The sequence below is a fragment of the Narcine bancroftii genome, chromosome 1 (genome assembly GCF_036971445.1).
Source record: "Narcine bancroftii isolate sNarBan1 chromosome 1, sNarBan1.hap1, whole genome shotgun sequence".
Classification (NCBI taxonomy): Eukaryota; Metazoa; Chordata; class Chondrichthyes; order Torpediniformes; family Narcinidae; genus Narcine; species Narcine bancroftii.
In genome coordinates this window covers 477,790,615-477,818,050 of record NC_091469.1, presented here as the reverse complement: position 1 = coordinate 477,818,050, position 27,436 = coordinate 477,790,615, and the positions used below count along the sequence as shown (strand labels likewise).

General features: G+C 43.7%; 2 protein-coding genes across 6 annotated transcripts in view; one reads left to right on the top strand and one right to left on the bottom strand.

Moving 5' to 3' along the window:
* Nucleotides 1-27,436, top strand: part of galnt11 (UDP-N-acetyl-alpha-D-galactosamine:polypeptide N-acetylgalactosaminyltransferase 11 (GalNAc-T11)) — a 388,126-nt gene that overhangs the window by 47,229 nt on the left and 313,461 nt on the right. For 4 of the 5 annotated variants that reach the window (XR_011350255.1, XM_069914847.1, XM_069914843.1 and 1 more), the window contains exon 1: nt 26,382-26,471. The exons of the other annotated variant lie outside the window; for it this stretch is intronic. The gene's annotated coding sequence lies outside the window, so the exon portion shown is untranslated. Of the gene's footprint in view, nt 1-26,381; nt 26,472-27,436 lie in introns of those variants that run through there. 5 annotated transcript variants of the gene reach the window in all.
* On the bottom strand, nt 475-26,689 carry LOC138751906 (THAP domain-containing protein 2-like; the record flags this gene model as incomplete). The annotated part of the gene is made up of 5 exons (XM_069914850.1): nt 475-6,467; nt 12,585-12,777; nt 13,650-13,696; nt 17,012-17,119; nt 26,603-26,689. Coding segments are annotated over 5 exons (843 nt in total), but the record flags the coding sequence as incomplete, so codon positions are not given.

Sequence of the window (27,436 nt, the reverse complement as noted above, 5' to 3'; positions counted from 1 at the left end):
TTTTAGGACTTTCATTGGAATTGGGGAGCTACTAAGATGCAGATAAATGAGGGTGGGGGTGGTAAGCCACAGGGAACAACATGAACAAGATTTGTAATAAAGTGGAAGGCATGACAGGCTTGAATGACAGTGCAAGGAAAGAGATCTGAAAAAAGGCAGGATGGCAAGAGCAGAATATATGTCAGATAGCAAACTGGCAAGAGGAATTTCACACAAAAATAGTTCAAGAAAGTCTGCAGATGTTGGGGTCGAGTGCAATACACAAACGTGCTGGAGAAACTCAGCAGATCACGCAGCATCCACAGGAAGTAAAGGGGAACCAACATTTCGGGCCTGGGGCCCTTTTCAGATATAAAACCTGACCAAGGGCCCAGGCCCATAACATTGGTTCCCCTTTACTTCCTGTGGATGCTGCGTGATCTGCTGAGTTTCTCCAGACCACTTGTGTATTTCACACAAAAATGTGAGGTTTGGATTGGGATTTGAATTAAGAAAAATTTAGTGGAAGGTACAGTGAGTGATAGAAATTTGCAGCAGACTTTTTATGTTGTGGAAAGATACAACAACATAATTTTAAAAGTCACTAATTTGAGAAAGAGTGAGCCACTTAAGAATCCATGCATTAGCCAGCAGATCCTCTCAGATGTTCACTAAGACTGAACAAGACATTTATCGGAATATAACATTCATCTATTTTTAGAACACTTCAATCTCTATTACCTTAATGAACAATAATACTTTATCAGGTGCAAGGTCCTTCTGTCTCACATATAAAACTTAACAGATAAAATCAAGAAATTTGTAAAATCCAATGTTTAGCTTTGATTCTTCAGATAAATAAAAGTCCTGAGTCTTGTTTGGTTTGATTTGGCACAAATGTTTGTAATGTTCTTAATAGATTCCCTGCAAATCAAAATACAGTAAAATCCCCATTATCCGGAATTCAAGCAATTAGCAGCTCAAGCAATTGGCAAAAAAAAGTAGAAAATAAATAGGTAAAAAATACGAAAGTTTAAAACTGGCACCCCCCAGCTGTCAGTTCACCAATCAGGCAACACACAATCTCAAGCAACTGGCAAATTCACTTATCTGGCATCTACCAATCCTTATCGGTGCCGGATACCAGGGGCTTTACTGTACATTTTGTCATTTTTCATAAAATATCTAAAAAGGGCAACTAATCAACGGCCATATCCTGAAATAAGATAGTTATTATGGAAACATAGTTGAGGAATGGGCAGGATTGGATTGTCAGCTCAATGTTCTGCAGGAATAAGAGAAATGGAAGTAAGAGGGAGTGTGGTTTTGTGATGAGGGAAAACATCAGGACAAAGAGGATATTCCTCGAACAAATAAGAAGGGAACTGAGGGGGTGATCACTGTGATGGGATTGTTCTATACACCCTCCAATAGGAGCAGAATGAGATCATCCAGCCCATCCACTCTCCTCCACCATTCGAAACATAGCTGATGTATTTTTCCTCTCAAACCCATTTCCTGCCTTCTCTCTGTAACCTTTGTCACCCTTATTAAGTTGATAAGCTATATTCCTCTGCTTTAAGTCGACCCAATGACTTGACCTCCACAGCCATCTATGGCAATGAATTCCACAGATTCACCACCCTCTGGATGAAAATATTCTCCTCATTTCTGTTCTAAAGGGACATCTTTTTATTCTGAGGCTGTGCTCTCTGGTCCTGGACTCTCCAACCACTGGAAACATTTTCACCACATCCACACTATCTAGTCCTTTCAATATTCGGATTGTTTCACTGAGATCACCCTCATTCGAAAATGCCATTAAACACTCCACATTTGTTAACCTTCTCATCCCTGGGATCATTCTTGTAAATCCAAACCTGCACCTGAACTTCATTGGACCTCTGTTTTCTGAATTCTCTCTCACATTTATAAAATAGTCTGTCTTTATTCCTTCCACCAAAATCCATGACCATAAACTTCCCTACACCGTATTCCATCTGCCACTTCTTTGCACTTTCTCCCAACCTCTCCAAGTTCATCTGAAGACTCCCTGCTTTCTCAACATCTCCGTATCTTGACAAAATTACCCATAAAGCCCTCAATTCTATCATCCGAATCATGCCGGTCAGCCAATGTTAATACTTTTCTTGTAATACCATCTTGTATCTTGTTTAACAGCCTGGTGTGTAGCATCTTGTCAAAGGCCTGATCATCCAAGTAAACAATATCCAATGACTCTCCTGCTAGTTACTCCCTCAAAGAATTCCAATAATTTGTCAGGCAAGATCAACCCTGAAGGAAACCATGCTAATTTTGGCCTATTTAATAAGTGCTTTCAAGTACCTGAAACCTCATTAATAATGGACTCGAGAATCTTACCAACTACTGAAATCAGACCAACCAACCAACCTATAATTTCCTGTCTTTTATCTCTCTCCCTTACAAATAGCTGTAAGGATAATAGGGTTGTAAATGCAGATGATTTTATCTTCCCCAATATTGAGTGGGACTGCCATAGTACTAAGGGATTGGATGGGGCAAAATTTGCTACGTGTGTCCTGAAAAGTTATTGCAAGCAATGATGTTGATGGCCCTACTCGAGGAGGTGGGAGGTGGAGAACAAGACCTTCTAACGGGAAATGAATGACAGTGGGGGAGAATATTTACGAGCCCATGATGCCCAATTACACCCAATTGAATGATGGGAGGAAACCAGAGCACCTGGAGGAAATTCACAGACATGGGAAGAACATACAAACTAATTACAGACAGTGCTGGATTTGAACACTTTATCAGCTTTGCACTAACCATGCCGCCCTTGGAAATTGGGAAACAGTGATCATAACTCCATTCATTTTAAAATAGTTTTGGAACAAGATAGGACAGGTGCACAATTTAGTCTTAGACAGGAACTTGCAAAGGTGGATTGGGACAGGTAGTTTGCAGGTAATAGGATGCCTGGCACATGGAAGTCTTTTAAAAGTGAGATGGGGGTGTTCAGGGTCGACATACTCCTGTAAGAGTGAAGGTTGGTTGATGAGGAATTTTGCAGCTCTTGTCAGGAAAATTAAGGAAGCATTTGTCCAGTCTATAGGCTTCTGGAATCAAGCAAATCTCTTGAGGAGTATAAGGAATGTAGGAGTACATTTAAGCAGAAGGGTAAAAAGATATAGTTTTGGCAATTAAAGGAGAAATTAAGTGGAAATAGGTAACCAGTGAGGGAGGGTCACGTTAAAGGTCAAAGTAGTTGTTATTGTGGAGCCACAGGAGATGGGAGAAGTCTTGAATTAAAAATTATTGTCTGTAGAGAAGGTTAGAGAAGGCAGGGAATTCAAGGAAGAGAATAAGTATGTCCTGAAACATGTTCACATTATAAAAGAGACGCTCATGCATAAAGTGCATAATGGTGGAAAAATTCTTGGGGCCTGACCAAATATGTCCTTGGACATAGAGGGAAATTAGAGAAGAATTTTGGTGGGGCTCTGGCAGATATTTTTGTATAATCATCAGTCACAAGTGATGACCTGGAAGAATGTTATGCCTTTATTTAAGAAGAACTACAAGGACATGCCAGGGAACAACAGGCCAATGAATCAAACATCAGTGGTGCAAAAATTACTGGAGGGCATTTGGAATCACATGACCCAGCTGCATTTGGAAGGAGAAGGACTGATTCGGGATAGGCTTTGTGCCTGTGTCTAACTTCCCACACAGATCGTAGAATTTTTTGAAAAGGTAACCAAGGGAATGGACAAGGGCAAGGCAGTGAATGTTGTCTTCATGGACTTTAGCCAGGCCATTGACAAGGTTCTACATTGTAGGCTGATCCAGAAGGTTGGGATGCTAATGGTGTTCAAGTGAATAAAGGTGAATAAATTTCTAGGGCCTGACCAAGTGAATCCTCGGTTATTGTTAGGGTCTCAAGAAATATATTTGTAACTTCATTAGCCACTGGTGAGATACCAGAAGACTGGAGCATAGCTAATGCTGTGCCTTTGTATATGAAGTTGAAAGTTAATGAATACCCAGGACCCAACAGTCTGCATCCTTGAGTGGGTAAGGAGGTGGCTGTAGAGATAGTGGATGCATTAATGATAATTTTATATTTTGTACACTCTGGATAAATTTCTTTAGATTGGAGGGTGCCTAACGTGACACCACCTTTGAAATCAGAATTATGGGAATCAAACCAGTTAGCCTGACTTCAATAGTGAGGAAAATAATGGAGTCAATTGATAAAAATGTCATTGCTCTGCATTTGGAGAGGAGTGATAAGATTAGTCCGTCAGAATGAATTTACAATTGGGAAATCATGTTTAACGAACCTTCTGGAAATTTTTTGGGGATGAAACTAGTAGAGCAAACAATGGTAAACCAGTTGATGCAGTGTATGTGGACTTTCAATTGGCTTTTGGGAAGGTCCCGCACAAGAAATTTGGTTAGCAAAATTGGAGAACACAGCATGGAAAGTAATGCAAGGATGTGGATAGAAGACTAGTTGGCAGACAGGAAGCAGAGAGAGGTAATAAATTGGTCTTTTTGTGATGGGCGGGCAGGCAGGTACTAGTGGGGTATTACAGGGTTCAGTCCTGTGATCCCAGCTATTTACAATATGTAAATTGTGTACCTGTCCTATCTTGTTCCAAAATTATGATTGTGTGTAATATCTCTAAATTTGCTGATGACACTAGGTGGCAGTAGAAGCTGTGAGGAAGTTTCAAAAAGGCTGCAGGATGACTTGAACAGATTAGTAGAATGGGCAAATATATGGCAGATACAGTACAAAGTAGATAATTGTGATGTCATCCACTTTGGTGATAATAATAGAAAGGCAGGTTATTATCTGAATGGTGAGAGATGAGGAAAAGGGGAGCTGCAATGGGTGTCATGATGCATCATTCATTGAAGGGGGTGACTGTGGTGAAGAAAGCATGTGGCATGTTGGCCTTTACTGAGAGAGATTTTGAATATAGAAGCAGGAAGGTCTTACTGTAGTTGTATAGGGCCTTGGTGAAACCACACCTTATGCCTTCCAATTAGATTAAGGACATTCCTGCTTTTGAGGGGGTGAGGGTTCATAACTTTCTTCACTCGGAGTGTTGTGCAACTCACTACCAAAGAAGGTAGCTGAGGCCAGTTCATCAGAGATATTCAATTTCTCACCATTCAATGTATTGCAGGGGGTTGTGGTGGAGGTTGGTACAATAGGGAGATTCAAAAGACTTAGACACATGGATGGAAGGAAACTAGAGGGTTAATGTTTTGAGATAGGGAAGGATTAATTTGTTGTGGAGTAGGTTTACATAGGTCAGCACAACATCATGGGCTGAAGGACCTGTACTACGCAAGAGTAGAGCAAGCAAGAGTTGGGTCAAAGGGCCTGTGTTCATGCTGCACAAATCAATGACTACCACCAGAGAGGGCACAGTAAAAGACGATCTGCTGGAGAATCATTTTGTTGCTCTAACAATAGCACCCACTGGCGAAGATATTTCTCCTCAGTTAGTGGAATAACCATATCCTCTCTTTTACTGCTGTCTGCAGGAATCTTGTATCAAGTGTGTCGAGTGAAATCGCAATCTTTTTGTAGTGGACTTTTCTGCAGGGCAAAACTTTTTCGAGCACTAATTGCAAATTGCTGTCAATACAGTGGTTGGGGAAATTAAAAGCATCACAGTGGTTCAGTTGGGTTATGACAAGGCACATTTCAGGTTGATAATTTGTCAGGGCTCACTGAATAAAAATGTCACAGCATGGCTTGTGTTAACTGTCCAATACCTTCTAACAAACTATGATAAGGCATCTGTCTGACTGTGATTCTGAGCAGTCATTTATTGCCAAAGTCACCTGGAGCCATGCAACACTGTTCCGTCCATTTTAAGTTAACAAAATCAACGCGCATCAGTCATGAATGGTTTCTTGATAAACAACCCATCAATAAAAGCATCCAGGCATTGCAGTTTGTTGAGGGAAAAATTGTTGAAAAGCAACTTGCTTCTGTGGTTCAGGATCAAAACAAAATGACAACTGCCTTTTCTGGGCCATAATATTATTTGCACTGGTGAATGTCTTTGAGATCATAGGTTTTTAAGAGATTGGTCACTTAAGACAGCCTGAATAAGCTCCGATTCCTTGTCACTGGGCAAAAGGTTTTTCTCTCTCAGCTCCATGAGAAGGTTGCTGATCCCTCTCCACTTCTTGACCACTCGACGTTCCCGCTGCCTACTGATCTTTATTTGCTGCCTGAGGTAATCCACTTCGTCTTGCAATTGGAATATCTTCCTCTTGGCTACAACGGGATTTGCCAAGCAGTAACTGTGCTCTTGGAACACTTCCTTGATGCAGTTGCTGGTTTGGGTGCTGGTGTCACTACTCGTGTCTGCACAAATACTAGGGTTACTGCCAGTGCTAGTGAAGGACTTGTTCGGCGCATGTTGGTTATCGATGCCCACAAAAGTCAGGGGGGATTTTCTGCCTGCTAACTTCTGCAAAATAAAAACAAAAATCACTAACAGTATAATACGTGTATCAACATGCTGTAAAACCCTCAGTATCTGGCACCTACGGGGGATTGGTAGACGCCGGATAAGCGAACTTTCCAGTTGCTTGAGATCGCGTGTTGCGTGGATTGGACACTGGGGGCACCAATTTTAAACTTTGGTATTTTTTACCTATTTATTTTCTGCAATTTTTTTTGCCGGTTGCTTGAATTCCAGATAACGGGGATTTTACTGTATTATTCTTTCTTTTAAATATTTTTTATTGAGTTTTATCATTCAATCATACATTATAAGTCCATATAAATTAACTCATATACATTTGGATTGGTATCATATCATAGAGAAATAGTAATACATGGATTTATATTCCAATCTAAACATATAGCGAATAGTAAAAAAGAAAAGGAAAGGAAGGAGAAAAAAATGTTGATTATAAAGGACAAACCCATTGAAATCGAGCTACGGCCTCCGGAGATCCGACGAAACATGCCTATTTACTGCATTCCTATACCTTGATCATTCTAATTATAAAAATAAGCTACAAATGGTCCCCAAGACTTATCGAAAGAGATCTTAATCTTCCTAACATTATGTCTGATTTTTTTTTTCCAAACTTAGAAAGGACATAATATCCAGTAACCATTGTCTATGGGTGGGTGGAAAGTCCTCTTTCCATTTAACTAATATTCCTCTTCTAGCCAGTGTGATAGTACAGATCTATCACCAATGTACATAGTGTATATAGTTACTGTATCTAGACTGTGCTTACAGCGATTGGCTGACAGCTAAGCCACGCCTATTTTCTGGGCCTTAAAGGGTTGTGTCCCTAGCCAGGTCGGATCATTCCGGACTGGTCGGCCACCTGTGAAGAGCTCCTGTCTTTTGCTAATAAAAGCCTTGGTTGGATCAACAAGTCTTTGATTCTTTTGACGAACTCTACAATTTTATTAGCAAAAAGAATTTTTTTTGAAAGGGATGGAGCGTTTAACTCGACCAGAAAAACTTGATATCGACCCACAGTCAGCTACAGCCTTCAAAGCCTTTAACTTCTGGCTGCTGAACTTTGAAAACTTCCTGAGATTCATTGAGGTGGAGGAGGATAACCAGCGTCTAACAGCATTGCTGTCTATGGTGTCCTTGAGAGTCTACGAGAACATCCAGGATGAGACCACTTACACCGCAGCCATAAAGATACTGAAAGAACTGTATGATCAACCGGTGAACAGAGTTCATGCCCGGCTCATGCTTGCGTCAAGGAAGCAACAGCACGGCGAGTCCAGCAGGGCATATTTACAAGTATTAAAGGCGTTGGGCAAGGACTGTAGCTGTGTGGACAAAACTGCTGCCGAGATCACAAACGATCTCGTCCGGGATGCCTATGTGGCCGGGCTTTGATCGAACGAAGTGAGGCTGTGCTTGCTCGAGCAAGGGGTAGAAAAACTAGAGGACGTGGCCCGGATTGCAATCACAATGGAGGATGCAGCCTTAAAGTCCACTGAGTTCTCTAGGGACTGGACCCCTCGTTCTGATGTGAGTAGAGTGCCCTTCTACCCTACCACCCCTCGAGAGACTGACGGCCTGTCGGCTGCTGCTACCCTGCCCCGTGCGAACCTAAAATGTTATTTCTGCGGGAGGAACAAGCACAGCAGGTCCCAGTGCCCAGCAAGAAAATCCAGGTGCCAGAAGTGCCTTAAAAAGGGCCACTTTGCTGCAGTCTGTAGGTCTAAAATGGCCGCCGGCAAACACAGTGCCTTGTGTGAAGCCCACCCGCCACTATCCCATTCAAACTCTTCTTCCCCAGAGCTCTCGTCCAATGAGAGCGAGGGCTCCCCTGCACGGCAACGTCTGACATCACGGAGACGCCGAACTCGGAAGGGGCAGCCCACCCTCGCAACCATGGTGTTGGCCCACGTCTCGCCCCCGTGCGGAACACTCTACCCGGCCTCGGTCCCGACTGTGGCTACCGCTGCTGCTGCCGCCGCCACAGCCACCCCCGCGGCCAACCAGGTACTAACCCTAGCGTCCATCGCTGACGAGCGCCGGGGCCCGACCGCCGCGACCGACGGCCTACCCACCGCCAACCACGAGCAACTACAAACCCCACTACTTACCTTTCATCCGCCTACGCCGCCACAACAGCACTTCCGGGAGTTCCTCCAACCTGCTCCTCCAGCGTTGACTACGTCATCCCGTTGTGTGACGTCATCCCGTTGCGTTACGTCATCACACGAAACTCCCTTGTCAACTGCTTCAATAACACTAAACCAGCAATGCTCTCATCCCCTCACCAGAGCAATGGAACTGATTAAAGTGCATGGACACTACACCAATTGCTTATTTGACTCTGGGTCAACTGACAGCTTTATCCAGACAGATCTGGCCCTCCGTTGGGGACTTGACATTATCCCCACTACCCAGAGGATCTCATTAGCGACGAGGTCGCACTCGACTGGGATAAAGGGGTATTGCATCGCCACGCTGGAAGTACAGGGCGTAACAGTCACCCACTTCAAATTATTCGTCCTTCCCCAATTGTGCACCCCAGTGTTGCTGGGATTAGACTTTCAGTGTCAGTTCCGAATGGTGTCCCTACACTTTGGAGGACCCCACGCCCCCCTCTCGGTCTGCCATTGCCCCGAAGCACCCGAGCAACCCGCCCCTGTGCCCCAGGGCCAATCCTGCGGCCTTTCCACACTCCAGATTGCCCCGCCAGCACTCTTCGCAAACCTCACCCCTGACTGGAAGCCTGTGGCCACCAAAAGTCGGCAATATAGTTACGAAAACAGGCAATTCATTAGAAGTGAGGTGCGTAGATTGCTGGATGAGGGCTTCATCGAACCCAGTTCAAGCCCCTGGAGAGCCCAGGTTGTGGTTGTCAAGAACAGGGAAAAACTACGGATGGCGGTCGACTATAGCCAGACCATTAACCGCTTCACGCTCCTGGATGCGTACCCCCTGCCACGCATCACGGATGTGGTGAACCAGATCGCCCAATACCGCATATTCTCCACCATTGACCTACATTCGGCCTACCACCAGCTCCCGATCCGCTGCGAGGACCGACCATTCAAGGCCTTTGAAGTGAATGGGCGGCTATATCAATTTCTCAGGGTACCATTCGGGGTTACGAATGGTGTCACGGTCTTCCAGCGGGAAATGGACCGGATAGTGGACCAGAACGGGCTAACCGCTACCTTCCCGTATCTGGACAATATCACCATCTGCGGCCACGACACGCAGGACCACGACGCCAACCTAGACAAATTTCTTCAAACTGCCCGTCGGCTGAACCTGACCTACAATTTTGATAAGTGTGTCTTCCGGACCACACGACTCGCGATTCTAGGTTGCGTGGTGGAGAACGGGATAGTGATGCCAGATCCTGACCGCATGCATCCCCTAATGGACTTACCCCCCCCCCCCCCCCATACCCAGAAAGCGCTCAAACGCTGTCTGGGCTTTTTCTCATATTACGCCCAATGGGTTCCACACTACGCCGACAAGGTGCGTCCTCTTATAAAGACCACCTCCTTTCCCCTCTCGACCGAAGCCACAGCGGCTTTCGATCGAATCAAATCCGACATCACCGCTGCAACGCTGCACGCGATCGATGAGTCTGTCCCGTTTCAAGTCGAGAGCGATGCATCCGACTTCGCTCTGGCAGCCACCTTGAACCAGGTCGGTCGGCCTGTAGCCTTCTTCTCCAGAACTCTCCAGGGTCCAGAGAGTAGACACTCGAGAAGGAGGCCCAGGCCATAGTTGAAGCGGTGCGTCGTTGGAGACATTACCTCACTGGGAGGCGCTTTACACTGTTGACTGATCAACGCGCGGTCTCCTTCATGTTCAGCAACACCCAGCGTGGTAAGATAAAAAACGACAAAATCGCCAGATGGAGAATCGAACTCTCCACTTTTAACTATGACATCCTGTACCGGCCTGGTAAGCTCAACGACCCGCCTGACGCGCTCTCCAGGCGGACGTGCACCAGCGTACAGATGGACAGACTACAGAAAACTCCATGAGGCGCTCTGTCATCCAGGGGTCACTAGGTTTGCCCACTTTGTGAAGGCGCGCAACCTACCCTATACAGTCGAGGAGATCCGAGCCTGTTCGGTGTGCGCTAAATGCAAGCCCCACTTCTTCCGTCTGGATAACTCCCACGTTATCAAAGCCAACCTGCCCCTTCGAGCGTCTTAGCGTAGACTTTAAGGGGCCCCTATCGTCGACCAACCGTAATACCTACATCCTTACGGCCATCGAAGAGTACTCCCGCTTCCCGTTCGCTGTGCCCTGCTCAGACACCACTGCCACTTCAGTGATACAGGCCCTTCACAGTATTTTCGCCATCTTCGGGTATCCCAATTCCATCCACAGTGATAGGGGGTCCTCATTCATGAGCGCAGAGCTGCAACAGTACCTTCTGGAGTGTAGTATCGCTTCAAGCAGGACCACGAGCTATAACCCACGCGGTAAGGGCCAGGTCGAGAAGGAGAATGCCACCATATGGAGAGCGGTTACACTGGCTCTCCGGTCTAAAGGTCTCCCCACCTCTCACTGGCAGGAGGTTCTCACTAGTGCCTTACACTCCATCCGCTCCCTCCTATGTACCGCAACAAATGCCACCCCCCACGAAAGGATGTTCCTTTTCCCAAGGAAATCCGAATCAGGAACCACCGTACCGGCATGGTTCACCGTCCCTGGCCCTGTCCTTTTGCGACGCCACGTCCGGCACTCAAAGAACGACCCCTTGGTCGACCGAGTGACTCTACTCCACGCGAACCCACATTACGCCTACGTTGAGTTTCCAGACGAGCGGGAGGACACTGTTTCGGTGCGGGACCTAGCTCAGGATGCGGTAGACCCAGCAAACCCCCCCAACCCAATCTTCCCCAACTCTTTATTCCCCAGGCCCTGTGCCGCAACAGAAGGACCAACAGCACCCCAACGACCCGGGCCACCCTGCCGACAACATGACTGGGGAATTGAGCGAAGGAGTGGTCGCACCCGACGAGCCCGCTGGCGACACCACTCCAGCGACCCCAATCCTGACACCACGGCGGTCACGCCGGATGGTCAGACCCCCTGACCGCTACAGTCCTTAACCTACCCCTTCCTTTCATTCTCTCCCTCGTTTTTTTGTTTTTTTTTCCATGGTCAGTTCTCCAAGAAGGGGTGAATGTGATAGTACAGATCTATCACCAATGTACATAGTGTATATAGTTACTGTATCTAGACTGTGCTTACAGCGATTGGCTGACAGCTAAGCCACGCCTATTTTCTGGGCCTTAAAGGGTTGTGTCCCTAGCCAGGTCGGATCATTCCGGACTGGTCGGCCACCTGTGAAGAGCTCCTGTCTTTTGCTAATAAAAGCCTTGGTTTAGATCAACAAGTCTTTGATTCTTTTGACGAGCTCTACAGCCAGTAATGTATAAAATGGTAAAGAAAACCTGTTTTTGGTTAGACATTAAATATATGCTTACATCACTGGAGAAGTCAAACATTGCAATCAATGGACATGGTTCAGGATCAATCTCAAAAATGGTTGAAAATGTTCTGAAAATAGCTGTCTAATATTCTGCTAATTTGGGACAAGACTGAAACATATGTATCAAAGAGGCTTCAAATCTTTACATTTGTCACACAATGAGTTGATATCTGGGTAGATTTGAGCAAGCTTAACTTTAGAAAAATGTACTCTATGCACCATTTTAAATTGAATCAAACTATGCCAATTGGATAGAGATCAGGCTCTTTAACCTGAAATGTCAATTCTTTCTTTTTATAGATGCTGCCTGACCAGGGTTCAAATCTGGCACTGTCTGTAAGGAGTTTGTATGTTCTCCCTGTGTCTGTGTGGGGTTACTCTGGGTGCTCCAGTTTCCTCCCACCCTTCAAAAATGTACTGGGGGGTCAATTGGGTGGCAAGGGCTCATGGGCCACAAGAGCCTGTTACCGTGCTGCATGTTCACATACATGTCTAAACCAAGCAACATCCTCTTGAACCTCTTTTGCTCCCACTCCAAAGCTTCCATATCCTTCCTACAGTGAAGAACATATCCCAATGGTTTTGCTATCAGAATATTTGTATAATGCCACCCTTACCTTTTGAATATGTGGAGGAAAGTCAAATATTGTGGGAATGGCATCTTCTCGCAAGCGTCTGGTCTGTCCTGTTCTGTCAAAACAGGTTTTCTCAAAATGTTTGGAACAAAGAAAAGTATGTTTGCTTGGCTTGAAGTTTTCCCTTCGAACAAGTTGTATCCATTCCATTCGTCTTCTGGGGTTAGAGGGAAATCTTATTAACAAGAAAAGAAAACAAGTTATATTTCTGGGGATTGCAGATGTAAATTGGATTCAACATGGTCTATTTTTTTAAGAATTGAAAATTTTTGATAAGGGAGAAAAATAACGATGGCGTAATAATACACAGAATTGGCTTCACAGCAGCAAAAAAATCATGTTTAAACTTCACTTGAGTGCTACATGCATGTTCTCCCTGTGACCTCATGAGTTTCCGTGAACACTGGTTCAAAGTATTTTGCAAAACAACCAGAGGAGATGTGAGAATTTTTTTGCTGTGAACTTGAGTGAAGGTGGTAGAAGAGAATAGGATAATTAATGAGAAACATTTTGGAAATGAACAGGTAAAGGGTGGAATTGGAACTGTATGGATTCACAAAGGTTTTCCAACCATAATTGCTTCTATATTTCCAAACATAATTTAATATACAAATGATGGAACAAAACAGCTTGGCTAAGATTATTTTGTAGGTTAATTGTTCTACATGATACTGTGGTTCTCAGTCTTTCCTCACCCACAATTCTCCTTAAGAATTCCTTTACTTACTGCAGATCACCATCAACAAACCCAAGGACCACTGGTGGGAAGGAGTGGGGGCTGACAAAGACAATCCCCTTCCCAGAACACTAATGGGATTTAGCAAAAGGCTAGAACTGTGGAGTTCAAAAGAGATGCAGAAAATAATCAAAAAGGCCAATGGAATAGCGGTCTGCATATTTGAGGAATGGAGTAATACGGAAGATACAAGTTCAGAGAGATCACACAAATTAAAGTATTGGACCCTGGAATTTAGAAAATTAAGCAATTGATTTGGACAAACTTTGAATATATTACAGGGATTTATCAGGCAACCTGGTAAAACTTACTTGGTTTGATGTTTGATTTTGTATGATGTTTCCAGTTGTGGGAGTACCTAGGACCATAGAGCACAGTTCAGAATAAAAGGAATTCCATTTAGAACAGAGATGAAAAGTTTCTTCAGGTGAATCTGTGGAATTCATTGCTACTTATGGCTGTGGAGACCAATTCATTGAGTATAATTAAAGCAGAGGTTGTTAGGTTCTTGATTCGTAAGGGCATCAAAAGTTATGGGGAGAAGGCGAGAGAATGGGGTTGGCAGGCAGAAGGCAATTCGTATATGACATGTTCTATACTATCACATTTTGACAATAAAAGAATCTTGAAAGTCTTCTTGTCTTATTTCTGTGGGTTGGGGAATCTATTGTTATAGTGCCCAGTCTAAGAATTAGATTCAGGCTTTATGCCAAGTAAATAAAAAAATCTGTATGCAATGAGAAGTCGAGGTTGGGCAATCTCCATTGTAAATGTCTACTGGCAAAGTGTGAATTATTAATTTAAACTTGACCTCAGCAAATCATCCACAAATTAATTGCACTGTCTGCTGTCAAAGAACTTAATACTGCATGTGGCCTACAGTGTTTATCATTACAAAGCTTCCCTGGCTGCCCTTCCACCCTCCACTAACTGCAGCTCAAGCATTGACTTTGATTTCAATTTTCATTCCACACCTAGCCCCATACAGGCTTACACCAGCATTTCTGATGTAAAACCCCTGGTATCTGGCATCTACAGGGATTGGTAGATGTCGGATATGTGAATTTTCCGGTTGCTTGAGATTCACTCTTACAATGCCCAACTAATATCCCTGTATTAAGAATCAACAGTTTAAAAGACAAACATACTCTTCTGCACTTATGAACAAACTTCTGCATCAATATATAAATCTTAATTTTATTTACTTTTTTTTACCCATTGCTTTTGGTTGCCCGGTTGATTGAATTCTAGATAAATGTTCCTTCATTTTCCTCGAGTGTGATTTACTCTCTGTTATAGTTCACAAGGTTCTCAATCACATCTGCTCCATTTCTCTCACACTCTTCTACTCCAGACTCTCCATCCCACCAGCCTCCACATTCAATGGATCATTTTCAAATTTTCACCACCGTCAACATGATTCCATCACTTAATAAATCTTCCCCTGGTCTTCTCTATGTTGAAACATACAGAAATGCTGGAGGAAATCAGCTGGTCTCGCAGCACCCATAGCAGGTAAAGATGTATTATCGATGTTTTGGGCCTGAGCCCTTCTTCATTTTTGTGTGTTTTTACTACAATCACAGCATCTGCAGATTTCCATCTTTCACTTCTCTCTGTTCAGCATTCCAAAGGAACCATGCTCCCCAGGAGGCCATGATTCAGTCTTCCACTTTCACTCCACGATTCATATTTTCCCATTCAATCATTTTATCTCTCCTCCCCTCCCCAACCTATGATCCAAGGATCAAAACACTCCTAAGTGATGCAGCATTTGTTTGTACATCTTCTCATTTAATGCAATACATTTAGTGTGAACAATATAGTTACATCTACGCTGGATAAATCAAATGCAGATTGTGTGTCTGCTCCTGTTCAGTCCAGAAGCTTCCAGGTGCCTGCCTCTTTTGTTAATCATCCAATACACTCTCTGTTTGGCCTCCATGTCATTTAAATAAAATCAAACAAGTAGCATTTTCTGAAGTTTGCTCTGATGTAGCCACTCTTTGAAAATCTACATTGGATTGAGGTTTCCTATATTTTTATATTTCAAACTTGCGTCCTCATTTTTAAAGATTGAGTGGCCTGGCACTCAATTATCTCGATTTGGAAATAAGGTAAAACAGGTATTTAAAGTTTCAAAGGTATTTGACACAGTTGATGCAGAGATATTCCCACTCTCTGGGCAATCCCCAATTAGGAGCCATAAACTTAAGATACAAGTGAAAATCTAAAAGGAAATTTTAAAGAAGTTTTTGCCAGAGAACATTTGGAACATATTAGTTACAATCATTTGATGTAAATTAGGTAAATAGCAAAAATCAATTTAAGGGGAGTTCATTGCATGAAGAAATAAAGAAAAACACATGAGGGTTGATTAAGTGCAGTAATAAAATAAAGATCTGAAGTATAAACATGGACCATTTAGATCAAATTGCTTATTTTTTTTGATGTAATTGTACATTTGTTCTTCATTGATTTATGTATCTCAGTCCCAAGCTCTGGAAACGTTTCTGAAACCCCTTTACCTCTTGAGTCTCCTTGTTTAATTATTACTCCAGGTAACTTTCTCTTTAGCTAAGAAACTTTTAATAAATTAAACCTACTGTATGCAAAACTTATGGGATGTACTTTTCTGTTTTAAAGATAGGACACAAATACAAACTAGTTGGAGATTAAATGTTTGTATATGTAAGATTTAAGAAGCTACAGTCAGACAGAAATATGAAGTTTGTAGCTCAAGAAATTCATAACAAAAATAGGGAAACTATTGGAAAGGATACTTAGAGATAGAATTTACATACATTTGGAAATCCATGGTGAGATTAGGGACAGTCAACCTGGCTTTGTGAGGGGCAGGTTATAAAATCTGAGTTTTCTTTGAGGGAGTGTAGTGGCAGCTACACCTGCTCCTGCAATAACATACACACAACCAACGGGTTGAGCTCAATGAGCAGACGAGCTAATTGCAAGCTGCTGGGCTGCACTTATACTCCCAGCCCAGACCTGGCTGAGAACAGCGCTGGAGAGCGCTGACGTCACCCGGGCATCACGTGGTTCCCCCAGTGCAGGTTTCTGAGCCCTGTGCTGGGAGGAAGGGAAACCCCTGACGGCGCCATTTTGGCTGGCTGCCCCGCCACATGGCTTACAAGCGGGGCCGGTTCGCCTGCCTTGTGGTGAGCCTCCACAGGGGTGATAAAAGTAATTGATGAGGGTAGAGCAGTGGATGTTGTCTAGATGGGCTTTAATTTGGTAGATTGTTCCACAAGATACAGATACATTGGATTCACAATTAATTGAATCTTTTTTATGTTGTATATAAATTATTTGGATCTTGGAATAGATGGCTTTGTGGCAAAATTTGCAGATGATACTAAAATAGATGGGAGGAGAGTATGAGGATACCATAAGGCTGCAAAGAGACTTGAATAGATTAAGAGAATGGAAAAAAGGGAGGGGAGTCGTGTGATGGAGTAGTGGCCGTTGGGGAAAACCAGCCCTCTCCAGGAAAATAGTCAGGAAGTCAGGAAAAAGCAAAGCATAACAGAAATAACGTACAAGAAATAGAAGATAAAGATACAGAGAAGAGAAAGAAGATGGCTACCAAGAAGGAGAAAGTAAGAACAGCTGGAAAAAAAGTAAAAAAGTCAGTGGAGAAGGAAGAAGGCCTTACCTGCAGGAAGGAACAGGACGTTGTGGTGACGAGGAGTGCCCGACCTTCGAGGTCAGTACCTGCCCTGCAGAGTCGAGACCCACCAGCTGGTACACTACAAAAATGGCTCTCGGAGCCAAACAAAAGTGCACAATCAGAGGTGAAAGAGGTCACCGGCGGGAGGGGGGCTCAGCAGAGGAGCGAGCTGTCACAGAGCGAACAGCTGAGGGACGCCCGACACCAGGGCTCTCAGCTGGAGGATAAGGAAGACAGCAGAAGAGGGTGCGACGAAACAGACGTGGAAGACAGATGAAGGAAAGATCGACAAGAAGACCAACGGCAAGAAGCACAACAGACGAGCAGCCCAAGAGGGGAGGAACGGCAACAAGAGGCCCAGCAAGAAGAGGCTCGACAAAGAGATACAAACAGCTCATCAGGAAAAACAGAAGAGACACAATCACAAAAAAAGAGAAGAGGACGACACAAACACAGAAGAAGAGGAAGAAGAAGACCAAGATCTTCACAGAGAAATAAAAGGTAAAACTGATGAACAGAATATAGATAAAGTCTTTTCTGAAGAACAAATGAGATGCAATTAAAAGGAAAATGAAGAGAACAGAAGAAGAAAATGCAAAATGTAATGACAGAAATAAGGAAAAGAATAGAGAGTGTGGAAGAGCGGGAAACGGCTGTAGAAATGAATGACTTAAGATAAAAATTGGAAGAAAGTGAAAAAAATTAAAGAGACACAAGAGTTGTTATCTCAGAAAATTGATATGTTGGAAAATTATAGTAGGTGAAACAACATAAAAATAGTGGGCCTGAAGGAGGGTGAAGAAGGCACAGACATGAAGGAATTTATAAAAGGATGGATCCCAAAGGTCCTGAGAATGACAGAAATGCAGGAAGAAATGGAAACAGAAAGGGCACACAGAGCATTAGCTCCGAAACCACAGGCACATCAAAAACCAAGATCTATCTTAGTAAAATTTTTTGAGATATACGACAAGAGAAAATACATTTCCTCAGGCAAGGAATAAAATTAGAGAAGATAATAAACCATTGGAATACAAGGGTCAAAAAATATTTTTTTACCCAGACATAAGTTTTGAACTCTTAAAGAGGAGGAAGGAATTTAATAAAGCAAAATCAACTTTATGGAAAAAAGGTTACAAATTCATATTAAGACATCCAGCTGTGCTTAAAATATTTACACCCGGGGAACAAAACAAACTATTCTCGGATCCAGAGAAAGCGCAAGAATTTGAAGAATGATTGCAGGACAGGAGAATAGATGAAGAGATGTAACAAGAATGAAGAATGGCGATAAAGTATATATAAAGATGTAAAAATAATGTATATGTAAAGAACAAAAGAGAGAAAAGAGAAGGGAAGGAAGGGAGTAAGGGGGGAAAACAAAGGAGAGAGCTTTATTATATGTGTTAAAAAAAAGTGTTTTCTGGAGAGGGCTGGGTGGAGGGGGAATAACCATCACTGCAAAATCAGTTGACGCTGCAAACAAGATCACAACCCAAATGAAAAGGGGAGTTGTGGTTGCCTGGCAAGGGATATGGGGCAACTCAGAGAGGGGGGAACTTTTGGGGTTAAGGTATTAGTGAATGTGGGAACTGCGGGGGTACTTTTATGTCTTAAATGTGTTGTCTTATATTAAGTGTAATAAGAGAAAACTAAGAGATGAAAATGGGGAAAAGAGGGATGGAGGTGGCAAAGAAGTGGAAAAGAGATGTATGCAAGAACGTTTTGGGAAGAATTAAATCAGATACTAAATAAAATTACAAAAAATAGCATTTCAAAAAAAAACCAGAGATATTTCTTTTAAGTAACATAAGAAGTAGAGAATTAGGCCTCAAATTGGATAAAGTGCAAAGAAAAAATTCATTATGATAGCCTTAGCGATAACAAAAAAATGTATAATGTCAACTTGGAAAATGGAAGAGAACATGAGTTCAATCAGTTCAAGTGATTGCCCAATGGTACATGGAAATGAATAAATGTATTCCATTGGAAAAAATAACATATAATTTAAAAAATAAAGTCATAATGTTTGAACAAATTTGGGAACCATACACATGGAACATATCAGAGAGAGCTTGCCTACAACCTCCATCCCCTAAAATGAGAATGAAAATGATAAGAAGACAAAACGACTGGATTCAGTGTGTAATGAATAGATGACGTATTTTTCTTTTTTGTTTTCTCTTTGTGTGAAAATATTGTTTTATGGTTTTATTGTATTGTATATGTTGAATATTTATGGGTATTGGAGGGGGGTGGGTAGAGGGGAGGGAGGGAAGGGGGGAAAAAAGGGGGAGAAAAGACCACTGTGTAAATTTAATGAGATAACTTTTTACATATTTTGGTTGATATGGTTCACAGTGTGAAAAATAAAAAAATTTATTTAAAAAAAAAAGAGAATGGAAAAAAGGGGTGGCAAATGAAATACAATGTTGTAAAGTGTACCATCAAGCACTTTGGTAGAAGAAATAGACAAGCAGACTTGTGATGGATATATTATATTTTACACACACACACACACACACACACACACACACACACACACACACACACACACACACACACACACACACACACACACACGTTTTTGAAAGAGATAGATTGCGGGGGTTTAGTGTGTAGGTCATTTCACACAAACACTTTACAAAACAGATCTCATTTAAAATGTAAGAGCTTTGCTCAAACCAGACACTCTGGGCCCAGGGCCTTTGTAAAACAATGAGACTGATTTGCAAAATATAAGCTCAGAAGATTATGTCAAGTACTGTAATCTGTCTGGTTGCGGTTTGCTGTTCTAAGAGGGTCATGTAGTTTTGCAAGCAGAGAGAGAGAGAGAGAGAGAGAGAGAGAGAGAGAGAAGGCCAAACAGGCTTTCTCTAAAAGAGAGAACTGGTTTCTGCAGTGGCTTTTGGAGGTTTCAACAACAAGCTGGCAGCTTGTTTAAACTCCATTTTGAAGACGGGTTGTAAGTTCTGAGTTCAGCCTGTTAAAAACCCTTGTGGTCCATACAAGAGGAAATGGCTTGCTAGAGTGAGGAAATGGCTTGCTAGAGTGTTTCACCTGAAATAAGGGAAACAAAAGTGGTGACCTGCAGAAGAAGAGGTTATCATTTGGGAATCAGTTTGTGTGTGTCCAAAGAGTAACTAATCTCTCTCTGAAACCAACAAGAACCTTCCTGAGCAGTAACCATTTAACTGTTTTCATGAGAGCCTGGTGAAAAATAATAAATGTTAAATTCTGTGCACAGTATAAGGATTGCCTGATACCGGTGAACTTGGAGGAGGGAGAAGTGAGATTGGACTGTGAATCAAATAACTTTTCTGAACTTAGAATTAGAAGGGGGTTAAGTTAGTAGTAATAAGTTAAAGTTGGTTCCTGTTTTTATGTCTAAAAAAATTAAAAGTAATTTTTGTTTAAGTAACCATTTGTCTTGGTGAATTTCTATTGCTGCTGGACTTTGAGGTTCTCTGGGCCCGTAACAGACTATTATTTAGATGGGGAGAAAATTCAGACTTCGGAGGTGTAATGAGACTTGGGAATCCTCGTATAGGTTTGAAGAAGGTGAATGCAATGTTGGTATTCATTTCTAGAGGAATAGGGATGTAATGTTGCAACTTTAAAGCACTGGTGAGACCTGTGCTGGCATGCTTGTCTTAATTAGTCAGGGTATTGAATACAATGTTGCCGATATATTGTTTAATCTTCTCTTGGAATACCGTGTACAATTCTGGTTGGCCCATTACAGGAAGGATGCAGAGGCTATGGAAAGGGTACAAAAGTTTAACATGATGTTGCCTGGTTTAGGAGAGGTTGTACAAACTTTTATCTGGAGTGCAGGAAGCTGAGGGACAACGTGATAATAAATCATAAAGTGGCATTGATATAGTAGACAGTCAGAAACTTTCCACCTGGGTAAAAATGTCACATTGTGGAGGACATATATTTAAGGTGAAGGGAGAGGTTTAAGGGAGATGTGCAAGGCATTTCTTTCCCCCCCCCCCCCCCCTCTTTTTACACAGAAAGTGGTGGTGTCTGGATCAGGCTTCCAAGAAAAGTGGTGGAAGCAGATACAATAGTAGCATTTAAGATACTTGTAGATAGATATATGAATAAAAAAAATGGAGGAACAGCTGTTACATGCAAGCAGCAGAATTTTGCTTTGATTCTGACAACAGATACATAGGTCGAAAGGCCTGTTCTTCTACTGTCCTATGTTCTGGATTTATTTTTATTGTCACATATACTGAGATACAGTGGAAAGTTTTATTTTGTGTATTAAAGGCCGGCATGATCTGGTGCCATCTTCCAAACAAAAGGAGGGAGAAATATTTCCTGAGAAGATAGCAAGCAATCAAGGATCACTCTGCCACCTCCTGTCCACGTCAATTTGTAGTTACTACTGAGATATTTAACTTGCTGTTACTGTAAAATAAAAATAAAGGTTTTTTAAATAAAATATGTTATTGCTAATGTCAATGCCAGTTCTTGATATATAGTGGCAAAATAAATTTTACTGTAACAATGAATAGTAAAACACAAGTTGTTGTGGCTATTGCAATCAGAAAGTGATAGAAGGAAGGCATTTAGCCCAGGATGTCCTTGCCAGCAAAATGTGCACATTTGATTAATTTCACTTCCTGGCTCTCACTCCATACACTCGAAGGTCACATCGGTGCAGTGAACAGGAATTCACTGACTGTGTGTCGTTTAGATGGCTGGTCCCTCCTTTGGCTCCGCCCCTAACTACCCTAATACAAACCCTGGTTTTCCCGCCTTACCTCAGATTCACCTGAGGACTATTGCATCTACCGTCCATCGATTGTAAGCTACTAAAAGCCTGGTTGTGCTCCTCTCTAGTCTCTGAGTTCCATCAGCCGTGTTCAATCAGTTCAAGTGATTGCCCAAGTAAATGTGTTGAGGTTTTTGCTTCTTCAACCCTTTCAGGCAGCGTGTTCCAGTCTCCATTAGTATTGAACACGCAGCGTAGTAGAGGCCTTTTAGCCCACAATGATGTGACAACTAAACCGAACCATAAATCGAGTGGAACTTGTAAGTCTGCATGCGTTGGTAAATGTAGGAGGTCCTTTAGACGCTGAGAGACCTGCTGCGTTCCTGTAGCACTTTGTATTGTTACCGACTATAAATCTAGTTTTTCCCTCTCTCACAGTCCATGCCATCCCATTTGCCTATCAAAGTGTAAATGTCCTTATTGTATCAGCCTTAACAACTGCCCCCAACAGTGAATTCTTGGTACTGCTCCGTGCAAAACAAAACCCACGTCTGACATCTTTTCTCAACTTTTCTCAAACTCAACTCAAACTGGTGTCTTTTGGTACTGATCATTGCCTGGGGAAAAAGGTGGTGACTGTCAACTCTATCTATGCCCCTCATATTCTGCTATACTCCTGCTGAGGTGCCTCTTATCCTCCAACACTCCAAAGAGAAAAACCACAACTTGCTCTACCATTCCTTTTTTTAGAATATTTTATTTTTGATTTTCCAAGACTCACACAAATCCAAAACAATATGATGTTTCTCAAGAAATGATTTATTACATTGTCCAATTCACCCCCCCCCCCAACCACCCCTCTCCCTTCCCATCCATACCCTAATACCACAAGGAAAAGATTATGTAAATTAAACAAACATAAAGAACCAAAAATCTATAGTTACAGACCCTTACAGGAACCAAAAATAAACCCAACGTAACATAAAGGAAAAATGAAAAAGACGAAACAAGAGCACGTCATCTGCGCCATGATCCACTTCATTTACCTCAATCGTTCCACTATTAGTATGGATTTTTACCTTTCTTCTATTTGGAAGGGGTGGAACTATATCTGCATACCTATGTGTTGCAGGTAAGGCTGCCATACCCTAATGAGTGTGTCATATTTTCTCCTTAAATTGTATGTGATTTTTCTCCAGAGGAATACAATTCTGCATTTCCATATTCCATCGTGTAATATTTAGTTGGGAGTCGGACTTCCACGTGACCGCTATACATTTCCTGGCTACCACCAAGGCGACCTTCACAAACTGAATTTGTACTTGAACAGTTTAAAACGCCTGTGCATAATGTTTCCCAGAAGGTACAATTCTGGATCCTGTGGAAAATCCACCTTTGTAATTTTTTTCAAGTCCTCCCAGAAGGATCTCGCCTTTGTACACAGCCAGGTTCCATTCTCCACACAACATCTAAAGCACATTACTGAAATTTCTGGTTTGGATTTAGGTGATTTTTTGTGGTGTGAGGTACTGTAATGGAATGGGTTAATAAAATTATGATAAAATATATTTTAAATGGGGTTAGATTGTGAGGTTTAGTTGTTAGATTATCACATTTCACAAACAAACATCTCGAGTGCCATGCAGGAGGAGACTTCACGTCTTCAACTGGCTTTGCTGAAACAATGGGAAGTTATTTCTGAGAGTTTTACAAGCAGGTGTTAATGGATCTCCCTGTTTATACAGGGCCCAGGCTCAAGAACTAAAAATCTTTTGCTATTAAGGCTGGTGCCAGACGTTTAAATTGCTAGTTGAAGGTTGTGTTCTAAGAGAGGTCATGTGGTTTTGCAAACAGGAGAAAACATTCATTCTTTGGGAGAGAGAGACTGCTAGATTCAGCAGCAGTTGGTGTTGAAGACTCAAAGTTTGCAGATCTGCTGCAAGAGCCAATTTCAAGACAGGTTTTGAGTTCTGAGTTCAGCCTATTTTAAATCTCTGTAGTCAATTGCAGAGGCTATGGCTGGTTAATGGAAAAAATGCAAGAAGGGGCCCAGTTTCTTCAGCAAGACACTTCGGTGGCTGATTGAAGGAGATCAGTTTGTGTGTCCAACATATACCTTCCTGAGCGGTTTTAAGTTAAAGCACCAGCTCTGTGCACAGCATGGAAGATTGTCAGGTACTAGTGAACTTGGAGAAGTGAAAAGTGAAGGATTAAACAGTGAAATAGAACTTTTCTGAACACAAACATTACATACACGTGCAACCTGTCCTGGAGCCTCCATGTTGATGCAATCACAAAGAAGGCTCACCAGCAGCTATACTTTTTGTGAGGTGTCAGAGGGGATTCGGTACGTCACCGAAGACTCTCGTAAACTTCTACAGGTGGACTGTGGAGAGCATTCTGGCTGGTTGCATCTCTGTCTGGTACGGAGGCGCCAACTCTCAGAACACAAATAAACACCAGAGGGTTGTTGACTTGACCTACAACATCACAGGCACCAGACTTCACTCCATCGAGGACATCTACATGAAGCGGTGTCTTAAAAAAGCAGCCCCTTCCTCAAAGACCCCCACCACCCAGGCCACACCCTCTTCATTCTGCTACCATCGGGAAAAAGGTACAGGAGCCTAAAGACTCAATGGCACAAGGACAGCTTCTTCCCCGATCCTGAATAACCAATGAACCAAAGACACTGCCTTACTTTTCGTGTACCATTATTTTTATTTTTTATATAATGTTGTAACATGGCTATAATATGAATGTTTGCACCATGATGCTGCCACAAAAACACCGAATTTTGTGATTTGTTCATGGCAATAAATTCTGATTCTGACCAGAAGCTTGGATGTTGTGGAGGATAGATCGATCTCTTGAGGAAATGAGGAAACTGTACGGGGGAACAGTGGCTTGACATTCACATAAGAAGGTGCTGGAATAGGGAGCTAGAAACAATCTATTTAAAGAACTCAACAGGTTGAGCAGTGTCAGGGGGGAAAAAAGTGTCAATGTCTGTAGTCAGAATCTTTTATGAAGACTAGACTGAGCTGAAGTCTAGCCTTTGAGATGGGGTAGACCAAAGGCAATTTTGAGTAATATTACTTTTCTTTTTCATTATGTGACAATAAAAAAATCTTGAACCTCAAATTGCATTCCATTCTCTTAAGAGACCGAATAATTCACAGGTACACAGAAACATGAAAAATGACATTTCCAATAGTGCTGGAGAAACTCAGCAGGTCAAGCAGAAACCATAGGAAGTCAAGGGTAACAAACACTTCGGGCATGAGCCCTTTGTCATGGTATGAGGAAAAAGTCTGACTGATATTGGAATGCATTGCCGGGGTAGTGGCGTAGGCTGGTAAATTAACCTTTTAGATAGGCACTTGGACGCAAGAAAAAATGTTATGGGTGGGAGGTAGGGAAGGGTTAGATTGTTTATATAGGTCAGCACAACATCATGGGGTGAAGGGCCTGTACTATAACGCTCTACAAGGACTGCCTAAAGAAATCTCTTGGTGCCTGCCACATTGACCACCGCCAGTGGGCTGATAACGCCTCAAACCGTGCATCTTGGCGCCTCACAGTTTGGCGGGCAGCAACCTCCTTTGAAGAAGACCGCAGAGCCCATCTCACTGACAAAAGGCAAAGGAGGAAAAACCCAACACCCAACCCCAACCAACCAATTTTCCCTTGCAACCGCTGCAATCGTGTCTGCCTGTCCCGCATCGGACTTGTCAGCCACAAACGAGCCTGCAGCTGACGTGGACTTTTTACCCCCTCCATAAATCTTCGTCCGCGAAGCCAAGCCAAAGAAGAAGATAACGCTCTATACATTTGTTTATACCTTGATGAGGTGCTCAAGCCTGAAATGTTGAGAATGTGCTAGTCGACCACGTTCCCAGACCGACATTGCAGTGCACCGAAAGACCAACAGGTTTTGGGTGTCTTTCCCCACCGAGTTGATGGTGTTGCAGCATTCCTGGATGTCTCACTCCTGAGTGTGACCCCAGGAACGGGCCGCGAGATCAGGGTCGCACTGCTGCAGGGGATGAACGGTGAGCAGGACTCTTGCACCCTTCTCCACACTCTCTTTGCGAATCTTCATTCAGCAAAGAGGTGGGCGACTGACTCCCCTCCACCGCAGTCATCTGGAGGACAAGGTGCGTGGGGTGGGTGATGTTCCGGTGGTACTAGGAGGATCTGACTGGGAGGGCTCCTCTTCCCACCCCACCCCCCCCCCCACACACCCCCACCCCCTCACCCACCCCCCCCACACACCCCCCACCCCAGCCTGGTGCTTGTTTGAGAGACCATTTTTATGTATTGCACGACCATCACAGTGGCTGTCGAGTTAAAGGTACCATTTGGTCCCCTCTCCTCTGCCACTCCACATCACTGGGATTCTTGGTACCTCCCGCCCCAGATGCATGACCTCACACCTCTCTGGCCTCAACCCAGTGGGCCGCCCGTCCCCTTGTCGCCGTGCAGAGGCAGCGTTGCCCTTGACAACCGGCAGCCGAGCGCGCGCGCCCCCCCCCGGCCGGTTCGGGGCCGCAAACGTGCGGCGGAAGCGAGGGCCGCCGCACTTCCGTTCTCCCCTCCCCCCACCCCCCCCCCCCCACCCCACCCCACCCCACCGTCCGTCGGGAGGGAAAGCGGAATAAAAGAATGCCGCATCCGGGTGGCGGGCCGACCACCGGCGCAGCTCGGCCGCAGGTAGGCGTCTCCTCTCACCATCCGATGACGGCGCCGAGAGGGAGGACCACGGTCGCCCTCCGATGCAAGGTCGGGGGGAGGTCACGGGGGAAGGAGTGACGGGCCCGTCGGGTTCACGCCAACTCACCTACCTGTGGAAACTGGTGCTGGTGTTCTTCCTGTACACTGCCGTGCACCCATAGGCCGCGCAACTGGTTGGCATTGTCGTTATCTATTAAAACCCCCCACCCCACCCCACCCCCACCCGCCCACCATCAAGCAGGACTCGAAGCCCGAAACGCCAATGGGGAAGGTGCCCGAGATGACTTTAAAAACAACAAAAGCCTCTCTTTCTACCCCTAGATCGAGCCCTCTGCCCTCCTTTACTAAGATGGCAGATCCGGGAGCAGGTCTTGCTCATTGATGGGGGGGGGGGGGAGGGAGGGAAGTGGGAGGTTCACGTCAAAAGCGCACGGCGTCCGAAGAGTGGCTCCACGCCATTCCAATGCAAGGGAGGGTGACGGTTTTACCTTGGCTCGAAATGGGCAGGATGCACCCTGGGCTCGTAAGAGACCGGACCATTAAAGTGCACAGGATAGCCTTTAACGATAAAGCCGTTTGTCTCCCTCCCCCGCTCATCAGGGCTGATCTTTCATCTCTTTGCAACTTGTTGATTCGCTGCCTCAATGATGAATCCGGTACTTAATTGACAGGAGTTTGATTTTTTTTAATGCATAACGTGATTTGGTTTGGAGTAAATTTGCAGAAGATAGTCTATGCGAAAAATAATACATGGTGAGGTCTCCTCTACGTTTGGAGTGGGGATTCCTTCATTCATCAGCTGTTCTCTGTCTGCCACACACCCAGGTTTTCCCAGTGGCCACCTTTCCATTCCCAACCAGGCATTTCTGTCCATTGCCCAACAGCGCGGAAACAGGCGATGTCGGCCCTTCGAGTCCGTGCCTGTTCACTTGAACAGCTCCCGG